At 45.6% G+C, this 19,428-nt stretch overlaps 2 protein-coding genes and 1 long non-coding RNA gene across 6 annotated transcripts in view; 1 reads left to right on the top strand and 2 right to left on the bottom strand.

Annotated features, from left to right (window-relative positions):
• Window positions 1-611: 611 nt before the first annotated feature.
• Window positions 612-13,035, bottom strand: COQ7 (coenzyme Q7, hydroxylase). Its single transcript, XM_023189730.2, has 6 exons — window positions 12,901-13,035; window positions 8,196-8,374; window positions 6,404-6,518; window positions 4,578-4,717; window positions 2,808-2,876; window positions 612-1,802 (listed from the first exon to the last, which is right to left on the bottom strand). The coding sequence occupies exons 1-6, from the start codon at window positions 12,971-12,973 to the stop codon at window positions 1,725-1,727; spliced, it is 654 nt and encodes a 217-aa protein (XP_023045498.2). The 5' UTR covers window positions 12,974-13,035; the 3' UTR covers window positions 612-1,724.
• Window positions 12,947-18,229, top strand: LOC111524544. Of its 2 annotated transcripts, XR_002725815.1 has the most exons (4): window positions 12,947-13,055; window positions 14,394-14,491; window positions 16,960-17,177; window positions 18,088-18,229. It is a non-coding gene; the product is annotated as an uncharacterized LOC111524544 (long non-coding RNA). The 2 variants fall into 2 exon arrangements; XR_002725816.1 differs by lacking the exon at window positions 14,394-14,491 and having other exon boundaries at window positions 12,947-13,085.
• Window positions 17,052-19,428, bottom strand: part of TMC7 (transmembrane channel like 7) — a 70,631-nt gene continuing 68,254 nt past the window's right edge. For 2 of the 3 annotated variants that reach the window (XM_023189728.2, XM_023189729.2), the window contains one exon: window positions 17,052-19,205. In XM_023189728.2, the coding sequence (XP_023045496.1) occupies window positions 19,140-19,205 (66 nt within the window). In that variant the 3' untranslated portion in view covers window positions 17,052-19,139. The remainder of the gene's footprint in view (window positions 19,206-19,428) is intronic. The other variant, XM_023189727.2, reaches the window with a different exon arrangement.

Genomic DNA, 19,428 nt, shown 5'->3' with positions numbered 1-19,428 from the left:
AAATCAAAACTCTTGGTCCACAAACTGAAAAACAAAGTTTAATCTCCACGGAACATTCTAATGGGCAGCTAGAGAGGAGATCCACTGATCTAGGTTTTTCATACATCCCTTAAAAATTTGCAAATTATAAAATATTTCATTAAAGTATGAAAATTTCAATCAGTTTGGGGTTTTTTTTTGGGGGGGGGGGTGGTAAAAGACCTTAAGGAAAAGATTGTAATTCAATTTCACAAATAATCCACAACTTAGTATAGTCTTTGAACGAAGCAACACGCCCATCTTAGTCTGTTCAGGCTGCTATAACAAAATACCAGTCAGTCAGGCGCGGTGGCTCACGCCTGTAATCCCAGCACTTTGGGAGGCCTAGGCAGGCGGATCACGAGGTCAGGAGATCGAGACCATCCTGGCTCACAAGGTGAAACCCCATCTCTACTAAAAATACAAAAAAATTAGCCCGGCGCAGTGGCGGGCACCTGTAGTCCCAGCTACTTGGGAGGCTGAGGCAGGAGAATGGCGTGAACCCAGGGGGCAGAGCTTGCAGTGAGCCGAGATCGCGCCACTGCACTCCAGCCTGGGTAACAGAGTGAGACTCAAAAATACCACAGTCTGGGTGGCTTATAAACATCAAACATTTATTGCTTAGTCCTAGAGGCTGGGAAGTCCGTGATCAAAGTGCTGGTTGATGTGTGCTTGTGAAGGGTCTGCTTCCTCAGAGCCCACACCCCTCGAAGTCTCACACTGTGGAGAGGATGAGGTGTCTCTCTAGGACCTTTCATAAGGCACGAATCCCATTCATGAGGGCTCCACCCTCATAACCTCACACTTCCCAAAGGCCCCACCTTCCATCAAACTTGAGGGTGAAGATTTCATCATATGAATTCTGGGGAGACACAGACATCCAGACTGTAGCACTCTCCCACCCCTTATCACCCACAATTCAGAATGGAAACGATGGTCTTTGACTTACTTGATGGACTTCATAGTTCTGCTTGGCCAATCTCAGATACTCTCATGTTTCCAATTATCTTTTGTTATCAGTAAACCAAATTGTTTTTTCTCCTAAAGATTCCCGTTACATTATTAATGATTTCTCCTTGATGTTTTAGGAGAAAATGAGCCTGGTAAAGCGGCTCACACCTGTAATCCCAGCACTTTGGGAGGTAGAAATGGGAGGATCACTGAGTCCAGGAGTTAGAGAAAAAGCCTGACAACACAGTGAGACTTTGCCTCTACAAAAAAACAGAAAGAATTAGCCAGGTGCACACCTGTAGTCCCAGCTACTTGGAAGGCTGAGGTGGGTGGATTGCTTGAGGCTGGGAGGTCGAGGCTGCAGTGAGCTGTGCCCAGCCTGGGCAAAAGAGTGAGACCCTGTCTCCAAAAAAAAAAAAAAAATGTGTATATACACACACACACACACGTATGTAAAAGAAAAACATGTATATAAAAGAAAATTAAGTATGAGACCAAACAAGGTTCAGCTTCATTTGCTGTGACTTGAGCAAGGCTGGTGACCTGTCGGTCTCATGGCACAAAGGCAGAAAACACAACCCAGAGAAAAATCAACACTGCAGTTTTTTGTTTTTTTTTTTTAAAGAAACCTTATAATTTAATTAACAAAATTCACATTGTACAAAAGTACAATGAAAACTGTACACTTGTTTCTCTGCAAATGTCACTTGGTAAATTACTATCATCTCTTATAGACAGGCATAACTGGACACACTTTACAATCTTTCTGATAAATATATCGCCACTTTGCATCCAGCTTGGATAACGCTCTTCAGGACGGCATAGGCTGGAGCCTGTTAAAAACAATAAGGAAACAAAGAAACATGTTTTGTGCTCATTTTTGGTTGTAAGATTCAGGGCTGACAGGGCAGGCTTTGGATTTCTCGGGATAAGAAATAGATCTAGGCCGGGCGCGGTGGCTCAAGCCTGTAATCCCAGCACTTTGGGAGGCCGAGACGGGCAGATCACGAGGTCAGGAGATCGAGACCATCCTGGCTAACACGGTGAAACCCCGTCTCTACTAAAAAAAATACAAAAACTAGCTGGGCGAGGTGGCGGGCGCCTGTAGTCTCAGCTATTCGGGAGGCTGAGGCAGGAGAATGGCGTAAACCCGGGAGGAGGAGCTTGCAGTGAGCTGAGATCCGGCCACTGCACTCCAGTCCGGGCAAGACTCTGCCTCAAAAAAAAAAAAAAAAAGAAATAGATCTAAGGAACAATTTATTTTAGTTTCGAAGAAAGCTATTCAAAATGTTGGAATGCCTCTGCTACTGCCAAAGCAGTGGAGTCATCCAGATTCTCACAGGAAAGGAAATGAAGCTCCTGGGAGGCCAAGGTGGGCAAATCATCTGAGGTCAGGAGTTCGAGACCAGCCTGGCCAACACAGCGAAAACTCGGTCTCTACTAAAAACAAAAAATACAAAAATTAGCCAGGCATGGCGGTGTGCCCCTATAATTCCAGCTACTCGGGAGGCTGAGGCAGGAGAATTGCTTGAACCCGGAAGGCAGAGGCTGCAGTGAGCCAAGACTGCACCACTGTACTCCAACATGGGCAACAGAGTGAGACTGTCTAGAAAAAAAAAAAAAAAAAAACAAAAAAACTGGGAAAACGAGAAGGGATAAAGCAAGAAAGGAGATTCCCAACCTGGAGCAATAACGCATTTCCTTGCTTTTTGTCAAAGCAACATCATTGGTTTTCTCTCCCTTTGGCTGTCGCTTTAAAATTTATTCTTCTGGGAACAGACACCTCAACCTCCCAAATAAGGAGTCCCAAAGCAGAACAGGTAACAGTAGGGCCCTACCAATTCGGCATCATGTTCAAGGCCTGTGTCATGGTGCTCAAGCTCTTCATCCCGAAATTTCTTTATCACCTGGTTAAATAAAAAGACACCAAAGCAAGTTAGCCTTCCAACTCTCCTACTGTTCCATTTCATTTTGAAGGCTAAAGCCTCTTATTATGGCCTAAGACAGGGAGGCCACCTTTTCCTCTAAAGGGCCAGAGAATAAATACTTTGTCCCAACTACCCAACTCTGCCACTATAATCAGAAAACCAGCGGGAGACATGCAAACAAATGGACATGCTTGTGTTCCAATAGAAGTTTATTTAAAGAAACAGGTGGCTGGCCACAGGCCATAGTTTGTCAACCTCAGATTTAGACTCTAAAAAACTAAACAGTTCCCTTATTTGCTGTGGAAAATTATCTCAGGATATCTATTCATTTAATCTAAAGGGTTCCTGCTCACAGCATCTGCTCAGAATCTACCAATGATAAAGAAGTGGGCCGGGTGCGGTGGCTTACGCCTGTAATCCCAGCACTTTGGGAGGCCAAGGCAGGAGGATCACCTGAGGTCAGGAGTTCAAAACCAGCTGGTCAACATGGTGAACCCCCATCTCTACTAATTAAACTACCAAAATTAGCTGGGCATGGTGGTGTGTGCCTGTAATCCCAGCTACCTGGGACGCCAAGGCAGGAGAATTGCTGGAACCCGGGAGGTGGAGGCTGCAGTGCAGGTGGAGACCACTGCACTGACAGAACGAGACTCCATCTCAAAAAAAAAAAATGAACAGCACCAGGTGGTGCGGCTCACACCTGTAATCTCAGCACTTTGGGAAGCCGAGGCAGGAGGATCACTTGAGCCCAGGAGTTCAAAACCAATCTGGGCAACAGAGAGAGACACTGTCTCTACAAAAAACTCAAAAAATTAAAAATAAAAGAAGTGAACAGGACAGGGCTCAAGAGACAAGGGTTCTGGCCAGATGTGGTGGCTCATGCCTATAATTCCAGCACTTTGGGAGGCCAAGGAGAGAGGATCACCAGAGTCCAAGAGTTCAAGACCAGCCTGGAAAACATGGTGAAACCCCATCTCTTAAAAAAAAAAAAAAAAAAGGCCAGGAGCGGTGGCTCACGCCTGTAATCCCAGCACTTTGGGAGGCCGAGGTGGGCGGATCACCTGAGGTCCGGAGTTCGAGACCAGCCTGACCAACATAGAGAAACCCCATTTCTACTAAAAATACAAAATTAGCTGGGTGTGGTGGCGCATGTCTGTAATCCCATCTACTCCAGAGACTGAGGCAGGAGAATGGTTTGAATCCAGGTGGCGGAGGTTGCTGTGAGCCAAATCACGCCATTGCACTCCAGCCTTGGCAATAAGAGAGAAACTCCGTCTCAAAAGAAAAGAAAAAAAGATTAGCTGGGTGTGGTGGCATGTACCCGTAGTCCCATAGTTACTCAGGAGGCTGAAGCGGGAGGATCACTTGAACCCAAGAGTTTAAAGATGCAGTGAGCTATGACCGTGCCACTGTACTCCAGCCAGGGCAACAGAGCAAGATCCCATCTCTAAATAAAAAGAAAAAAAAGACTAAGGAGACAAGGGTTCTAGTCCCAGCTCTGTCTGTGCTATATGGCCAGGGCAGATGGGTTCACCTCTCTGTTCCTCAGTTTGCTCACCTTTAAACTGAGGCTCTAAACCCCCATCATCCCCTAACAATCTCTAGTATGTTTTCCTCTTACCCAATTGCTATCTTCCCTTTTCTCCTTGAGAAGCCCTGTTTTAGAGCATGGACAAATACCTGAAGAAGTTCCTCGTATTTTTCAGGGTCCTCCTCCATCAGCTTCCTGATCTGGTTGTTGTAGTGATGTGCTATGCTCTCTTCCACCGCCACGGTGCAGGCCATTGCACCTTCCTTCCCAAGCAAGGCGGTCCCTGCCCCTGAGATTGTTAAACCCAGACCAGAAAAGAAAGAAGCAGATATGACTGGTAATGGAGATCATCTATGACCAGGGCTTCTCAACCTCTGCACCAGACACTGGGCTGGGTCATTCCTTGTGTGCCCCATGCATGGTAGGATATTTAACTGCATCCCTGACCTCTACCAACTAGATGCCAGCAGCACCAACTAAGTTTTGACAACCAAAACTGTCCCGAGGGCTGGGCGCGGTGGATCACACCTGCAATCCCAGCCCTTTGGGAGGCCGAGGTGGGCGGATGATCTGAGATCAGGAGTTCGAGACCAATCTGGCTAACATGGTGAAACCCTGTCTCTCCTAAAAATACAAAAATTAGTCGGTGTGGTGGTGGGCACCTATAATCCCAGCTACTTGGGAGGCTAAGGCAGGAAAATCGCTTGAAGCTGGGAGGCGAAGGTTGCATCGAGCCAAGATCGTGCCACTGCACTCCAGCCTGGGTGACAGGGCGAGACTCCATTAAAAAAAAAAAAAAGTCTCTCGATATTGCCACATGTCCTCATCGGGGGGCAAACTCACCCTGAGGGAGAACCACTGTTTTAGGAGAGACTGGATCCCAGTGTTAAACCTGGAATTACATAGTAAGAAAAGCCATTCTCTTTTCAATGCTGTTTTATCCTGACCGTGGCCAAGAGAAAGTCAGCATTTGGGATGAATATATCTTTGATCTTTTATATCATTTATTCTTCTCCCTTTTTTAAAAGAGTGAACAGACCTCAGGTTGAGAATCTTTGTCAGGGAACAGTATTTGGCTGCAACTGAATTATACTAGCTTTTTTTCTCTGTTGTTTATTTTTACTGTATTTTCTATTTATAATACTGACATTAGGCCAGGTGTGGTGCCTCACGCCTGTAATCCTAGCACTTTGGGGACGCCACAGAGGGAGGATGGCTTGAGGCCAGCAGTTTGAGACCAGCCTCGGTAACATAATGAGACTCCATCTCTACAAAAAAACAGACCTGTGCGTGGTGGCATGTGCCCGTAGTCCAAGCTACTCAGGCTCAGAGGCTTAGGTGGGAGGATCACTCGAACCCAAGAGTTTGAGGTCTCAGTGAGCTACGACTATACCATTGCTCTCCAGCCTGAGCAACAGAATGAGACCCTGGCTCTATTTTTTTTGGTTTTTTGTTTTTAGTTTTTTTTTTTTTTTGAGACGGAGTCTCGCTCTGTTGCTCTGTCACCTAGACTGGAGTGCAATGGGCCAATCTCGGCTCATTGCAACCTCCACCTCCGAGGTTCAAGCAGTTCTCCCACCTCAGCCTCCCAAGTGGCTGGGATGACAGGCCTGCACCACCACACCCAGCTAATTTTTGTATTTTTAATAGAGATGGGGATTTCACCATGTTGGTTAGGCTGGTCTCGAACTCCTGACCTCATGATCTGCCCGCCTCGGGCTCCCAAAGTGCTGGGATTATGGGTGCGAGCTACCACGCGCGACCTTTTTTCTTTTTAAGTACTGACATTAAGATTCTATCTTAAATAAATTTAAGCCACACACAAAAAAAGGCAGTCAATTTAACTTTGGAAAAATATGAAGTAAACAGAATGAGGTCGTAAGAGGACATAGCAAGAACTGTGAACATGATACCTGAAGGATTTGACCATCCTAGATCCCCAAGCTTGCATAAGCTCTTCTAGAGAGACACGTACCCAGCGCAAACCCCAGCACGTTCCAAAAGGGCATCAGAACTGTCGGCCGGACCCTGAACGTAACCATCAACTCACTGAACTTTTTCAAATGGTCCTTTTCTTGATCCCACATTTTCTGTAAGAAACATAAAAATAAAGATATGCAAGAATTCCATAGAGGCCTCCCACTCACCCAAGCAGCATATAGGAAGCAAAATAGAAACGGAGAAAATCATGGGAACTGCTGTCTCTGCCATTCACCTCAAAACGTCAATGGAAAAAGACATCAGACTAAAGGAATCTTTGACAAAGAGAAGACAGCGCCGAGAATACAAAAGAATCTATTATCTCAATTCCAGGTAAGACTGCCATGAGCTACAGTTCCAGCAGAAGTCTCCCAGGCCCACAATGTGCGTAGTAAATAACAAGGATCCACACGCATAAGAAATGACATGTTGCTGGGCGCGGTGGCTCACGCCTGTAATCCCAGCACTTTGGGAGGCCGAGACGGGCGGATCACGAGGTCAGGAGATGGAGACCATCCTGGCTAACACGGTGAAACCCCGTCTCTACTAAAAAATACAAAAAACTAGCCGGGCGACGTGGCGGGCGCCTGTAGTCCCAGCTACTTGGGAGGCTGAGGCAGGAGAATGGCGTAAACCCAGGAGGCAGAGCTTGCAGTGAGCTGAGATCCAGCCACTGCACTCCAGCCTGGGGGACAGAGGGGGACCCCGTCTTAAAAAAAAAAAAAAAAAAAAAAAAAGAAATGACATGTTTAACCCATTTCAAAATCAGGAAGGCAGAACATTAGCTGTTGTGTAATTTCCTTCCAGACTACTAGAATAGTATCATCTTGTTGTTGTTGTGGTTTGCTTGTTTTGAGACAGGGTCTCACTCTCTCACCAAGACTGTAGTGCGGTAGCAAGCTTATGGCCCACTGCAGCCTCAACCTCCAGGCTCAAGTGATCCTCCAACCTCAGCCTCTCAAACTAGCTGGGATTACAGTCACACACCACTACACCTGGCTAACTTTGCTGTGTGTGGGGGGGGGGATTTTTTTTTTTTGCCCAGGCTGGAGTGCAGTGGTGCGATCTCAGCTCACTGCAACCTCTGCCTCCCAGGTTCAAGCAATTCTCCTGCCTCAGCCTCCCGAGCACTGGGACTACAGGCGTGCACCACCATGCCTGGCTAATTTGTTTTGTATTTTTAGTAGAGCCAGGGTTTTGCCTTGTTGGCCACGCTGATCTCAAACTCCTGACCTCAGGTGATCCACCCGCCACAGCTTCCCAAAGTGCTGGGATTACACGTGTGAGCCACTGTACCCAGCTAATTTTTGTATTTTTTGTAGAGACAGGGTCTCGTCATGTTGCCCAGGCTGGTCTCAAACTCCTGGGCTCAAGCAGTCCATCGGCCTGGGATTACAGGCGTAAGCCACCACACCTGGCCCCAAATATTATTTACATGAGAGGAAGAAGAGAGAATGCTAGCTGCAGCTAACACTTAGATGGCACTTCCTAAATGCCAGGGGCCGTCTAATAGCTTTAATGCAAGCAATTCATTCAATCCACACAATCCCTGTGAAGGACACACTATGACTGCATACCTGTCTATGTACTATATGTCTCTGTGCTTTATCCATAAAAACAACAATATGCTTTTTGCTCTCCATCTCTCCACCAAGAACCAACTTTTGCTCTCCTGGAGACAATGGCATCTCCCTAGGGAACGCTTGACCTCCCGTGATTGATTACTTGAAGGCCTTTGGATCTGCCCATTCAGTAGACCAGGGTGAGGCAGATGAAGAAGCACCCACCTGAATGACTGGCCCGACGCTTGTCCGACCCAGGACGGCCATCTGCCCGGCATAGATGCGGTTTGCTCCATACTCGCCTGCATGATCCACCCGGATTATTCGATCCACAACTGCCCGATTGATATTGTCTAAGGTCATTCCTGAACTGCGAAATCTGACAATGATTCTTCTTCCATAAGCTGGAATGCAAGTGTTTATTCTTCGTTACGTTCAGGTAAAATCCAAATGTTCCTTTTACAGACAGAAGAAAGGGCACTTTGGGATGGAGGTCACAAATGAGCTCCCTGTGGGCCAGGCATGCCCATAAATGTACTCTGTTTAACCTACAGTGTTAAAAAAGAGGATTCTACCTAAAGATCTGGATTTCTGGCTTCACTTTAAGTGTATGAAGATCTGGAAATGCTGAGCCTATCTTCTTACCAGGCAGTTAACATGGCAGCCGCTTCTAGGTGGGCAAGGTTCTCCAGTTCACCAGCCTCTGGCACATTTCCCCCCAGCACATGCTGTACAGGAGAGGCCCGTAGAGAGCTTTCAAAAACACAGTGCTCTTCCCCAATCGATCTCTGGGGAGGAGGCTCTCTGAATTGATATTTTTTAGAAGCTATGTGCATAAGTCTTCGCTTCAGCCAAGGCTGAGAACCACAGACTAAGTTCTCTTAAAACCTACACCTGCCGGGCGCAGTGGCTCACGCCTGTAATCCCAGCACTTTGGGAGGCCGAGGCAGGTGGATCACAAGGTCAGGAGATGGAGACCATCCCGGCTAACCTGGTGAAACCCCGTCTCCACTAAAAATACAAAAAATCGCCAGGCATGGTGGCGGGCGCCTGTAGTCCCAGCTACTGGGGAGGCTGAGGCAGGAGAATGGCGTGAACCCGGGAGGCGGAGCTTGCAGTGAGCCGAGACCACACCACTGCACTCCAGCCTGGGCGACAGAGCATGGCTCCGTCGCAAAAAAAAAACAAAAAAAAAACAAAAAAAAACCCCACACCTGTCCGGGCGCAGTGGCTCACGCCTGTAATCTCAACACTTTGGGAAGCCAAGGAGAATGAATCACCTGAGGTCAGGAGTTTGAGACCAGCCTCGCCAACATGGTGAAACCCCATCTCTACCAAAAATACAAAAATTAGCTGGGTGTGTTGGTACATGCCTTTAATCCCAGCTACTTGGGAGGCTGAGGCAGGAGAATAGCTTGAACCCGGGAGGCAGAGATTGCAGTGAACCGAGATCGTGCCACTGCACTCCAGCCTGGGCAACAGAGTGAGACTCTGTCTAAAACCAAACAAACAAACAACAACAACAACAACAACAACAAAAACAGAGAAAAAATTTTAAAACCCCACACCTTTGGGCATTCGATTTTGAGACTAGCCTTAGAGTCTAGATTTCACCTCATTATGGTCCAAAATCAATTCAAAGGAACTCTTATCTTCAAAATGTAAATTCTTCATGACAGATTATATTTTATCTTTAAAAATAAATCTCCTAACCTTAACACCTTAATTATATTTTATGGGCTTTATATTAGAGTAACTCAAGAGGCTTTTTTCCCTGCAAGGAAGAGTTTTGCAGCATTCTTAGGTGTGTAAGGTGTATTCACCTCATTTTGCAGATATGGAAAATAGAAACCTAGGGGTCATTTAGTTTGTAATGGCAGCTTCGATCTGCACTGGTATCACTTTTTTTTTTTGAGACAGACTCTGGCTCTGTTGCCCAGGCTAGAGTGCAATGGTACGATCTCGGCTTATTGCAAACTCCACCTTTTGGACTCAGGCAATTCTCCTGTTTCAGCCTCTAGAGTAGCTAGGACTACGGGCGTGCACCATCATGCCCAGCTACTTCTTTCGTATTTTTAGTAGAGACAGGGTTTCACCATGTTGCCCAGGCTGGTCTCGAACTCCTGAGCTCAAGTAATCCTCCCATGTCGGCTTCCCAAAGTGCTGGGATTACAGGTGTGAGCCACCGCCCCCAGTCAGCATTGGTATCACTTTGTAATGTTTTAGCGCTCTTAGACCGTGACTACCATGTCTTTTATGCATACGTCTTTTCACTTAGGCTAACTTCAACATCCAGCGAATATGTGGAAAAAACTCATTTTGGATACATATGTGGTTCTTTCATGACAAAGGCTTGAATGCTTTGGACACGAGGTGATGAGGTGGGTTGGTGAAATTTGGGGTGGCTCTGCACTTGAAATCTTCTACCAGATGGGGCTATAAATGTCATACTTTTAATAAAGAAGCGTGGACGTAAGTTCTGAAGCATAATGACCCAGCTTTGGTCCATTCCTCGGCATGATCCCCTTCATCTCACTGAGCATCTCTGACTCAAAAGACTGATAGGCCAGGTGCAGTGGCTCACGCCTGTAATCCCAGCACTTTGGGAAGCCCAGGCAAGTGGATTGCTTGAGACCAGGAGTTCAAGACCAGCCTGGCCAACATGGTGAAACCCCATCTCTACCAAAAATATAAAAATTAGCCAGCCATTGTGGCGCGCCTGTAGTCCCAGCTACTCAGGAGGCTGAGGTGGAACAATCAGTTGAACCCAGTAGGCAGAGGTTGCAGTGAGCTGAGATGGTGCCATTACACTCCAGCCTGGGTGACATAGTGAGACTCTGTCTCAAAAAAAAAAAAAAAATGAAGAAAAGAAACAGAAAACATGTGTCCCATCTCCAACACTAGCCTTGGGAAAATCAGGATCGACAATTCTTACACATAAAATTGGCAGTAATCATTGGTGACTCATACCTGTAATGCCAGCACTTTGGTAAGCCAAGGAGGGAGAATCACTTGAGGTCAGGAGTTCGAGACCTGGTCATCATGGCGAAACCCCATCTCTACTAAAATTCAAAAATTAGCCAGGCATGGTGGTGCATGCCTGTAGCCTCAGCTACTTGGGAGTCTGAGGCAGGAGAATCGCTTGAACCCAGGAGGTGGAGGCTGCAGTGAGCTGAGATCGCACCACTGCACTCCAGCCTGGGCAACAGAGCAAGACATTGTCTCAAAAAAAAAAAAAAAAGGGCAATAATCAGGCTCTTTCCTTTTTAAGGGAAAACATATAATAATAAAATTATCTTACTGAGTTATGAGGATAAAATGAGATATAAGAAGCAAAGTAACTTTATAAACAGAAATTATTCTTATTCTGTTATGCTCACTGGCTGAACAGAGCAGCATTAAAATTCACATTCAACAACCCTCAGAGTTTTGCCTGCATTGCCACACACTTTAAAAGAAAATTGAGGCTCGGTGCTAGAAGCTCTCAAATGCATCACTTTACGTCCATATTTTCCCAAAGTGTGAAACATGCCAGTGTGGTGGTACCTATGAAATTTTAAGTGGCTTATGGATATGCAATAAATAACCCCATGTAGTAAGGGGTACTCTTTTAAATTCTTTTGCAATCTCTTTTATTTCATTAAGGAAGATATCTCCATTTACAGCTGACATATCCTCAACACGTTCCCAACACTTGCTAATTTCCCCTTTGTAACAGAAAGACAGTATTTAATACAATTTCATAACTTTTTAATTTCAGTTTGTTTTTTTTTTTAATAATTACTCATCCATTTGTGGCAAGTGGCACTGGCTTCCCATTCACCATAAGGGTTTCGTTTCAAGGAAATTAATTTAATTTTAAAATGAGACAGGGCTATACAAAAAAAAAACATATCTAGTAACCAAAACTTCAAGCAGTATTGCCATTAGGCAAAAATCCCGAAGGTGGTACACAGTAATTTAACGTTGAGAAAACGACCTCATGACAATTTTTTCTTTTTTCTTTTTTTTTTTTTTTTTGCGGGGGTTGGGGAGACAAAGTCTCGCTCTGACGCCCAGGCTGGAGTGCAGTGGTGCAATGTCGCCTCAAGGCAACCTCTGCCTCACAGGTACAAGCGATTCTCCTGTCTCAGCCTCCTGAGTAGCTGGGATTACAGGCACCTGCCATCACGCCCGGAAAATTTTTATTTTTAGTAGAGGCGGGGCCAGGCTGGTCTTAAACTCCTGACCTCAGGTGATCCTCCAGCCTCGGCCTCCTAAAGTGCTGAGATTATAGGCCGGAGCCACCGCGCCTGGGTTCATGACAATTTTCCAAGGCAGCACAGATGAAACAAGGAAAGCAGGAACCATGGTCCAAAACCATGTCTCTCTACTCCAAATTCGATGATCCTTCTACTATTACACTGATGGCTCTCAAAGTTTACAGTGCATGCAAATCACCTAAAAGACCTGTTCACAGACCACAGATACCGACCAAGTAGGTCGGAGTGGGGCCGGACAATCTGTATTTCTAGCGAGCTCCCAATAGCGGAGACAGCTGGTCGTCGGGCTACACTTTGCCTGGCAAGGCCCTGGGCAAACACCACAAAAAGAGAGACTCCCTGAGACGCTAAATTTTCAGTGTCGCCAACTGTCCTCGACTCGGAAAGCTGGCCGCACCTGCCGTGACATCACTGCACAGGTGTGCCACTGCGTCACTTCCCAGGCATCACTGCCGAAACCACCCCCGTCCTCCCGTCACTCTCGCCACCAACTACAGGCCCCGCCCCGCCCGCCAGCGCCCGGTAAGCTGAAGTCACGCAGTCGCGCTCCGTCGCAGGCCTGTGACGTTACGAACCTCTCCCCCGTGACCTCTTCGACCCAAACCTCAAGCGAAAATTCCCCAGCTTGCTAGCCTAGCGCAGGACTGTGACTGCGCGCATCCCTTTACCTGAGAGCGACCGCCGGGCGCCCGGGCGCAGCCTCCACAGGCAGGGAGCCGCCGCCGCCCCGGCGCAACTCATTGCCGGGACAAAAGAGCAACCACTTCGTTGAACGGAGCGGGCCAATACTGCCCTTGGCTCAGACTGATGACGCACAGCAGACGTAAGGCAGGCTCAGCTTGCCCGCGCACCGGTGGGAACGCCCCCTAGCCCCGCGCAAGGGATTGGATTGGTTAGATACGACAAACAAAAAGATTATATTGGGTGGGGTCACTATCAATCACTCGGAAGACCAAGGAAGCCAAGACGCCTTGGGTTGCCAGGGAGATGAAAAGGCTAAATTGCTGTTTCAAAGATCAGGATAGGGTTAGTGATTTCTCGCCCAAGTTCCTGGGAAAAAGGATCATGAGGGAATTACTTATTAACAAGGCACGGTATTTCCTGCTTTACCTACGTGGAAGGAGGTTTTTATTTTTTTTTTTTTTAATTTGTATCCTGTATCTACTTTAAAATAGTAAGCCTGGCCAACATAGCGAGACCCCGCCTCTACAAATAATTTTAAAAATTAGCTGGGCGTGGTGAAGCACACCTATAGTCCCAGCTATTCGGGGGGTTGAGGCGGGGGAATAGCTCGAGCCCGGGAGCTCGAGGCTGCAGTCAGCCGTGATCCTGCCACTGCACTCCAGCCTGGGCCCTGTCCACGCCCCCCCCCCCAAAAAAAAAAAATATATATATATATATAATATATAAATTATGTAAATTACATGCACCACATGGTTAATGTGTTATATAATGTCTCTATTGGTGGGCTGAAAGCCAACTTTAAACTTCTCCCCAGTCCTTTTCTGTATTTTCAGATTTTCTACAGAGAACATGTTTTATCTTTGGGATCTACCTTACTGTATTGTGTGCATGTGTGCATGTATATTTGTGCAAATTGGAATTTTTTGGGAAGGGAGGGGAAATTTAGCAACATACTTTAAAAAGATCATATAATACAGCAGTCTTAGGAATCTACTCAACAGAAATAATTTTTACATGAGTAATGTACATGAGGGCAAAAATCAAAGATGTATGTCTGCAAGGATATACAACGTTTAATATTGGCAACATCAGGGGGCTGGAAATGGGAGAAGGGGGCTTTCACTTTCTACTTTACGCCCTTGGATTATTTATATATTTTATCCAAGTTTACTATAAAATATTTTAAGATGCAATACAATTGTAAAATTATTGAATTCAAGTTTTTAAGTTGTTTTTATATCACTCTAGTGTTCAAATTGACACAACAAAATAATTTAAAATTTTGATGAACCCGAATACTTACTACTTAGTGAGGATGTTGTAGCACTGTCATGTAAAACTACTGGGAGTCTGAATCTGGCTCTCAAAAGCCTTAAAATGTTCAAAACCTTTGCTGTAATCCCACTTCTAGGTCTCTGTTTCCTTTTTTATTTTTTGTTTTTGTTCTTTTTAGACAGAGTTTCACTCTGTCACACAGGCTGGAGTGCAACGGGAAGATCTTGGCTCACTGGAACCTCTTCCTCCCGAGTTCGAGCGATTCTCCTGCCTCAGCCTCCCAAGTAGATGGGATTACAGGTACACACACCACCACGCCCAGAGACTGGGTTTCGCTGTGTTGGCCAGGCTGATCTCAAATTCCTGACCTCAAATGATCCTCCCACCTTGTCCTCTCAAAGTGCTGGGATTATAGTCGTGAGCCACCGCGCCTGGCCTAGGTCTGTTTCTTTCTTTCTTTTTTTTTTTTTTTTTGAGACGGAGTTTCGCTCTGTTGCCCAGGCTGGAGTGCAGTGGCCGGATCTCAGCTCACTGCAAGCTCCGCCTCCCGGGTTTACGCCATTCTCCTGCCTCAGCCTCCCGAGTAGCTGGGACTACAGGCGCCCGCCACCTTGCCCGGCTAGTTTTTTGGTATTTTTTAGTAGAGACGGGGTTTCAATTAGCCAGGATGGTCTCGATCTCCTGACCTCGTGATCCGCCCGTCTCGGCCTCCCAAAGTGCTGGGATTACAGGCTTGAGCCACCGCGCCCGGCCTGGTCTGTTTCTAAGGAGAAAAAATGTTGACAAAGATTTATAGATGTGCCCGTTATTTATTACTGGGAAAATCTGAAAACAAAATGTTAAGCAACAATTGAACATCAAAACATTATGTCCGAGTGCAGTGGCTCACGCCTGTAATCCCAACACTTTGAGAGACTGAGGCGAGAGGATCACTTGAGCCCAGGAGTTTAAGACCAACCTGGGCAACATAGTGAGATCCCATCTCTACAGAAAATTTTAAAAATTAGTCAGGCATGGTGGTGTGTGTGCCTGTGATCCCACCTACTTGTGAGGGTAAAAAGATCACTTGAGCCCAGGAGGCTGAGGCTGCACTGAACCATGATCATACCACTGCATTCCAGCCTGGGCGATAGAGTGAGACTCTGGCTCAAAAAAAAAGAAAAAAAGAAAAAGATCTAACTGTATGATATTATGTAGCCCATTGAAATGTTTGTAAAAGCTTTTAATAACAGGAGAAAACACTATCTTTAGATTATTCAAGAAAACACATATGGCCAGACGCGGTGGCTCACGCCTGTAATCCCAGCACTTTGGGAGGCTGAGGCGGGCAGATCACGAGGTCAGGAGATCCAGACCATCCTGGCTAACACGGTGAAACTCCGTCTCTACTAAAAATACAAAAAAATTAGCCGGGCGTGGTGGCGGGCGCCTGTAGTCCCAGCTTCTCGGGAGGCTGAGGCAGGAGAATGGCGTGAACCCGGGAGGTGGAGGTTGCAGTGAGCCGAGATCGCACCACTACACTCCAGCCTGGGCCACAGAATGAGACTCCGTCTCAAAAAAAAGAAAATGAAAAAAGAAAACACATATTAAGTGAAAAAGAAATGAGAATACCAAAGTTCTTTCCTTCTTTCTCCGTCCTACTTCCTTCCCTCTGTACTTTCTATCTTAAAAGGAATTTTGCCAAGATTAACAAGGGTGCCCATAAATGGTGCTTTTTACATTTTTTTCTCTGTTGCTTTTGATGTTCTCTGTATTTGCTATAAAATCAAGTATTTTTATAATGGCAAAACAAACTTTAAAAACCAAAAATGCATACTATTCCCTAATTCCATCCCCCTACCCACCAGATTATCCATTAAAAATAAAAAAAAAACAGTTTCTGCCAGGCACGGTGGCTCATGCCTGTAATCCCAGACTTTGGGAGGCCGAAGTGGAAGGATCACTTGAGGTCAGCCGTTCCAGACCAGCCGGGCCAACACAGCAAAACCCCATCTCTACTGAAAGTACAAAAATTAGCTGGGCATGGTGACGCACACCTGTAGTCCCAGATACTGGGGAAGCTAAGGCAGGAGGATCACTTGAACCCAGGTTGCAGTGAACCGAGATCACACCACTGCACTCCAGCCTGGGCATTAGAGTGAGACTCCATCTCAAAAACAAAACAAAACAAAACACGCACACAGCCGGGCATAGTGGCTCACGCCTGTAATCCCAGCACTTTGGGAGGCCGAGGCAGGCAGACCACCTGAGGTCAGGAGTTTGAGACCAGCCTGACCAACATGGAGAAACCCTGTCTCTACTAAGAATACAAAATTAGCTGGGTGTAGTGGTGCACTCCTGTAATCCCAGCTACTCGGGAGCCTGAGGCAGGAGAATTGCTTGAACCTGGAAAGCGTGGGTTACAGTGAGCCGATATCGCACCATTTCACTCCAGCCTGGGCGACAAGAGCAAGACTTCGTCTCAAAAACAAAAACAAAAAAAAAACCACACACAGACACACAAAACCTAGTTTCCAAAATTTCAGGGAGACTGATTTGAGTAATAATACTATTCTGGTCTCCTGTTTAGCCAGTTCTGCATGAATTAAACTCTTTCTCTGTTGCAATTCATCTGTCTTGATGAATGGACTGTATCCAGGCAGCGGGCAAAATGAACCAGTTGGATAATTACACACATACACCCTCCTTTGCTTCAACAGACCCAAGGAGCTTTAAAAGCACTCATCTGAGGACTACATTCAACGCTTCTTTATTCTCTCTCATTTTAGGAAAAGGCAAAGAACAACTTTACAAACTGTTATAGTTTTCCATCATCACTTGACTGCTGACGAGAAGCCTCTTTGAATTCCAGTATGCACGATCAAGACACCATTTAATCAGGAGTTGTAAGGCACGTTTGTTAGAGAGAGCTGCACTTTAAAAATTATACAGACATCACCTGAAGTTATTAAAGTTATCAAAACATATAAAAACCTTCAAGTAAGAGGTATGCGTATTAGCAGCATTTAACTAAAATTATATCAGCATATTTCAGTATCACTTTTATAACAGGGAAAAAAGGCAGTACATTTTTGTTCATCACACACACACACAAATAGAAAACCTGAATATCATCAAGCCTGGTCACAGTGAAAATGTTATATATATTAATATAAAGGCACTGGGCAGAAATGTTTACAATTACAATTTGTTTTTTTTTCTTTTCACCTATTTTTTTTGTTTTTTTGTTCTTTTTTTTTGAGATAGGCTCTCCCTCTGTCACCCAGGCTGGAGTACGGTGGCATGATCTGGCTCATTGCAGCCTCTACCTCCGAGGTTCAAGTGATTCTCATGCCTCAGTCTCCCAAGTAGCTAGGATTACAGGCACACGCCACCACGCCTGGCTAATTTTTGTACTTTTTAGTAGAGACAGGGTCTTGCCACGTTGACCAGGCTGGTCTCAAACTTCTGACTTCAAGTGATCTGTCTGCCTTGGCCTCCCAAAGTGCTGGGATTACAGGCATGAGTCACTGTGCCCAGCAGAATTTATGTTTTTAAGTGAGACTGGAGTGAATCTTTGATTACTCAAAATTCCATGACACCAGTTATTAGATTTAGATGAGATCGGGTGTGTTCAGGGTGGTATGGCCATAGTTATTAGATTTAGAAACCCATAAACCTTAACAAGTCAGGAAAAGACAGAAAAGCTCATTGGTCTCCCAGTTACGAAAATATCCCACTTTCAATAATACCTTTGTGGAAAAGCAAGAAAATGGCTGTAGGAAAGGGACGAGAAGACATCTTTGCTCCTCTGAGCCAGGAGTCAGTCATGTTTGAGCAGTGGAGTGGAGATGGTGGGGAGAATTACTGTTAACAGCAACAGCTTTCTAAAACCTGCACCCAACTTTAAATTCCAGGCTACTCCCCAGGAAATGTGTGGAGCCAGTGAAAGGAAGAAAAACAATGGAAGGAAGGCTTGAAAAGTTCATTACAAAACTACAGTGCTTTGAAAAATATTTCAAAGATATTAAAATGAAAACTGATTACATGAAACAATAACTTAAACTTGTTTTTCTGTTAAAAGGTTCACACCTATCCATTTTGGGTAAGCTTACCATGAGGTATTTATTGCATATGGTTTTTACCATAATCTTAAGAGATATTCTATGTTTGTTTTTTTTTTAGACAGAGTTTTGCTCTTGTTGCCCAGGCTGGAGTGCAACAGTGCGATCTCGGGTCACTGCAAACTCTGCCTCCTGGGTTCAAGCAATTCTCCTGCCTCAGCCTCCCGAGCAGCTGACATTATAGGCATGCGCCACCATGCCCGGCTAATTTTGTATTTTAGTGGAGATGGGATTTCTCCATGTTGGTCAGACTGGTCTTGAACTCCCCACCTCAGGTGATCTGCCCACCTCAGCCTCCCAAAGTGCTGGGATAACAGGCGTGAGCCACTGCGCCCAGCCACATGTTTTGTGAAATAAAGGCACGTGCATTAAAAATTGTAAGCACAGGAAAACAAACAACCCTTAAAAATGTGGATTTGTGTGTTTAAGAAACCAGCCTCCAGTTCTGTTTGTTACATATTCATGGACTGGTCTGATTGACAGGCTGAGCTTCAGTCCACATCCCAAAACACTTGAGCACATAAACTCATGGCTCAAATACTAAACTACCGTCCCCGCTCTTTCACTCTTGTAAAAGCTGAAACGGCTTGTTGGTTTTTGGTAGAGTCGTCACAGAGTCGCTGGTCCACAGGCAAAGGCTTGGGTTTCCCCTGCTTTTCTAAGTCACTAAAGCCCTAATTAAGGGCTGGGTTAGGTAAACACAGCTGCACGTATGGAAAAGCCTAAACTCCAGAAAAATATATTTTTAAATGTCCACTCAAAACCCAGGTAGACTCTGTAGGCTCAGCAGAATCACTAGGTCAGCTTAGAAGCAACAGGCAGCGCCATCGTCACACTCAGTCTAGTTAGTGCCTCGTGTCCCTTTGGGCTTCTGTTAGTTTCTGGATTAGGTAGCGCTTGTCACGACTTTCCTAAAAAATAATAGGTTCACATGTGCATTTAATATATTTGCAAACAAATACCATCATTACCTACCAGACTGAGGGCTGAGGATTCTAACCACTGGACTATTGTAATGACCTCTCATCTGGTCTGTCATTGTGTCCGCTCCACAGCCCCTTGTCCACAAAGCAGCTGATCCTTTTTTTTAAAAAAAAATGCACAGTACAGCCGGGGATGGTGGCTAATGCCTGT

This window comes from Piliocolobus tephrosceles, chromosome 17 (genome assembly GCF_002776525.5).
Source record: "Piliocolobus tephrosceles isolate RC106 chromosome 17, ASM277652v3, whole genome shotgun sequence".
Classification (NCBI taxonomy): Eukaryota; Metazoa; Chordata; class Mammalia; order Primates; family Cercopithecidae; genus Piliocolobus; species Piliocolobus tephrosceles.
The sequence above is the reverse complement of the archived record's forward strand: the minus strand, read 5'-3'. Positions and strand labels throughout refer to the sequence as shown.

Excerpts from the sequence above, each read along its gene's own strand:
- COQ7 (XM_023189730.2), bottom strand. The coding sequence starts at position 12,973 with ATGAGTTGCGCCGGGGCGGCGGCGGCTCCCTGCCTGTGGAGGCTGCGC. Across the intron at positions 8,375-12,900 it reads CGCCCGGCGGTCGCTCTCAG|CTTATGGAAGAAGAATCATT; the intron begins GTAAAGGGATGC and ends CTTGCATTCCAG. Across the intron at positions 4,718-6,403 it reads CGTGCTGGGGTTTGCGCTGG|GGGCAGGGACCGCCTTGCTT; the intron begins GTACGTGTCTCT and ends TAACAATCTCAG.